Source organism: Bison bison, unplaced genomic scaffold (genome assembly GCF_000754665.1).
Source record: "Bison bison bison isolate TAMUID 2011002044 unplaced genomic scaffold, Bison_UMD1.0 scf7180017864092, whole genome shotgun sequence".
Lineage (NCBI taxonomy): Eukaryota > Metazoa > Chordata > Mammalia > Artiodactyla > Bovidae > Bison > Bison bison.
Window position 1 is genome coordinate 1412762 of NW_011494664.1, and position 2899 is coordinate 1415660.

At 44.5% G+C, this 2899-nt stretch overlaps 1 protein-coding gene across 1 annotated transcript in view; it reads left to right on the plus strand.

Annotated features, from left to right (window-relative positions):
- NAAA (N-acylethanolamine acid amidase) overlaps positions 1-2406 on the plus strand; it is a 24498-nt gene extending 22092 nt beyond the window's left edge. The window contains exons 11-12 of the mRNA XM_010838150.1: positions 1381-1489; positions 2333-2406. Of these exons, the coding sequence (XP_010836452.1) occupies positions 1381-1456 (76 nt within the window). The 3' untranslated portion in view covers positions 1457-1489; positions 2333-2406. The remainder of the gene's footprint in view (positions 1-1380; positions 1490-2332) is intronic.
- The last annotated feature ends 493 nt before the right edge of the window (positions 2407-2899 follow it).

The following is a 2899-nucleotide window of genomic DNA, read 5'->3' on the forward strand; positions in this document are numbered from 1 at the left end:
CAGTCCATCCTAAAGATCAGTCCTGGGTGTTCATTGGAAAGACTGATGCTAAAGCTGAAACTCCAATACTTTGACCACCTCATGCAAAGAGTTGACTCATTGGAAAAGACCCTGATGCTGGGAGGGATTGGGGGTAGGAGGAGAAGGGGATGACAGAGGATGAGATGACTGGATGGCATCACCAACTCGATGGACATGAGTTTGAGTGAACTCCGGGAGTTGGTGATGGACAGGGAGGCCTGGCGTGCTGCGATTCATGGGGTCGCAGAGTCGGACACGACTGAGTGACTGAACTGAACTGAACTAAAGTCTATTTTATGTGTGAGGTTAATAGAAATGTCTGAACAGAAGCAGTTATCTCTATGCTTCCCCCTTGTGCTGTGCTACAAAATTACATGCCCCTGCAGTAGAACACCATCCTCTGCTGTGGCTATCAGCAGAGGAAATATTGCAGCAGTGATGGAGAATAGAATTGTGACCAAATAAGTAACTGGGATCCTGTTCTGGGAACCTTCATTACCCTTGGATGAGCTCTGCATGTGCTCATAGTGCTGTCTTCAGTCCGGTGTACGATTCAGCTGCAGGGTGCCCGCACCTATCCCTAAATAGCCTGGCTCCAGATCCTTTGAGCATGAATCCCAGATAGTGTCTGGGGCAAGAGGTAGATGAAAGAAATGAAGTGAAGTACCTGAGTGTGTGTGTGCACACACATGCAAGTTATTGGGATCTCTTACTCTGCAGAATGTTGAATGAGTGACATTGTACTTTTCATCCTTAGATCTAGGCAAGTGGGCCCCCGGTCTTGATTCTTGAGCTCTAGGGGCCCCACTCTGGCCTTCCTCTGACTCTCCCATGATATAAGGAATCCACTCAGAGTCTGACCTAAGTACCTAGGACCCTGGAATTCTTAGCCTGAACAGCACCAAAGCCATTTCCAGGGCCTGTGCGGTCTGCTTCCTGCTGGTGGTCTCTTGGGGGCAGTGTGCGGCCATTGTGGATGTCCTGTGTCTGGTGGGGGATGGCTGGGTGTCGCAGCTGAAGCCTGGATGTAACAGTGGAGTGTCCACACATGTGCCACCTGTGGGCAAGGCAGAACGAGGCTGAAGGCCAAAGCCAGCTCTCCCTCCTGCCACGGAGGAACTCAGAGGGATCTGAGAATTTTAAATTTAAACTCAGCCTCCCACAGTGTTTTCAGAATAGGAAAGAACACTTTGTGTGGTTGCTTGAATTATAACTTTTAATTATTCTGACATACGTAGATCTCTATTTGTATTCTTGTCCATGATCCCAAGTGTTAGGGGGAAGGCTTGGGATTGTTTTTTCCTCTTTGGATATTAGAGAAAATGATGTGTATATTAAAATTCCTCTCTTTATTTTCAGCTATACAATCTATACTACCGTAATGAGTGCTGCCAACCCAGACAAGTACATGACTAGGATCAGGAATCTGAGTTAAAAGCAGAAGAGAGAGTTCACCTATTCTATGAAGGTTTGCTAAAGTTGTTGTTTTGTGTGTTTTCCCCAAGGGGTGGGGCTAGGGGCAGGTAGATGTGTGTTGGTATTTCTCCTGGAAGACAGTGGCATCCTCAACATTAATACATACATAATATTTTCTGACAGGTATCTGGTGTATGGTTGTCATTTGTGTCAGGTTATTGTTGCAATTGGGCTTTCCTGGTGACTCAGCTGGTAAAGAATCTGCCTGTAATGCAGGAGACTTGGGTTCGATCGCTGGGTCGGGAAGATCCCCTGGAGAAGGGAATGGCAAGCCACTCCAGTATTCTTGCTTGGAAAATCCCATGGACAGAGGAGCCTGGTGGGCTATGGTCTGTGGGGTTGCAAAGAGTTGGACATGACTGAGGTGACGGCATGTACTCATTGTCACAATTAGGTATTTATTTTTAATTGTTTGGTTGAAAGCTAATCATCTGATGCCCAGTGACCTTTGCCCTTTATTAAAACCTGCTTTCAGGGCAAAGTGTTACCTCTTCACTTACGGCAGAGGGGCAAATATCTGTAAGACTTCTGAGTGTCCCAAGTAACAGGGAGGCAAGCCCAGTTCCTTTGCAGACAGACCCTGAAGGACCAAGGACACTCAGAATTTGTTGTAGGCATCAGTGAGTCTGTAGGTGAGAGGAAAGATGTAAGGAAGAAGCAGGAGTCCTTTCTGCTGCCCCTAAAATCGAACCATCTTGGCAGCCACTGATGGACAGAACACCTTTTCTGATTGCAAGGATCTTGTGAAGTTTATAAACCTAGCCTGATGTTTGGTCATTCACTTATGAGGATATTAAAATCAGTTTAAATTAAGCCTATTTTTTTTCCCTTACAGATGATTTTTTAAATGAAATTTTTGAAGAGCTGCACTTTAAAAAATAAAGTGAAAAGATTATATTTTATGACCAATACAGGCTTCTTCCTCATTAAACTTTTCAACCTTGTGCAGTGGGAGCAGGAGGATCCGTCTGGAGCTTGTCATGGTAAAGTGGGTAGTGGGCGTCCTTTCTTCAAGGTTTGCCTTGACCTTCTCTGAGCTTCTTCTATGCCAGCTTGAACAACTCAAAGATAATTTTTTTGATCTCAGAGGGCAAGCTATATCCTCATGCTTTATTCCCAGCTTCTCACCATTATTTATACCTATGTGGTCATATCTCAGCTTATAAAGAAATGAGCAGGTAAGACCTCCTTATTCATTAGGAAGTGCTTCTGGAAGTATCTGCCAGCCTTAAATAAAATTAACAGCAATTATTTTTAAGCAGAGAGAAGTTTATTAGGGAATAGCAGAGGATTTAACAATTCAAGACAAGCAAACAATGGCAAACCATAGGCAAGTCTAAAAAACAAAGGGGATGTTAGCTTTTATTGGAATGTGGGAGGAAATTGGGGAGCACTGTTTTGA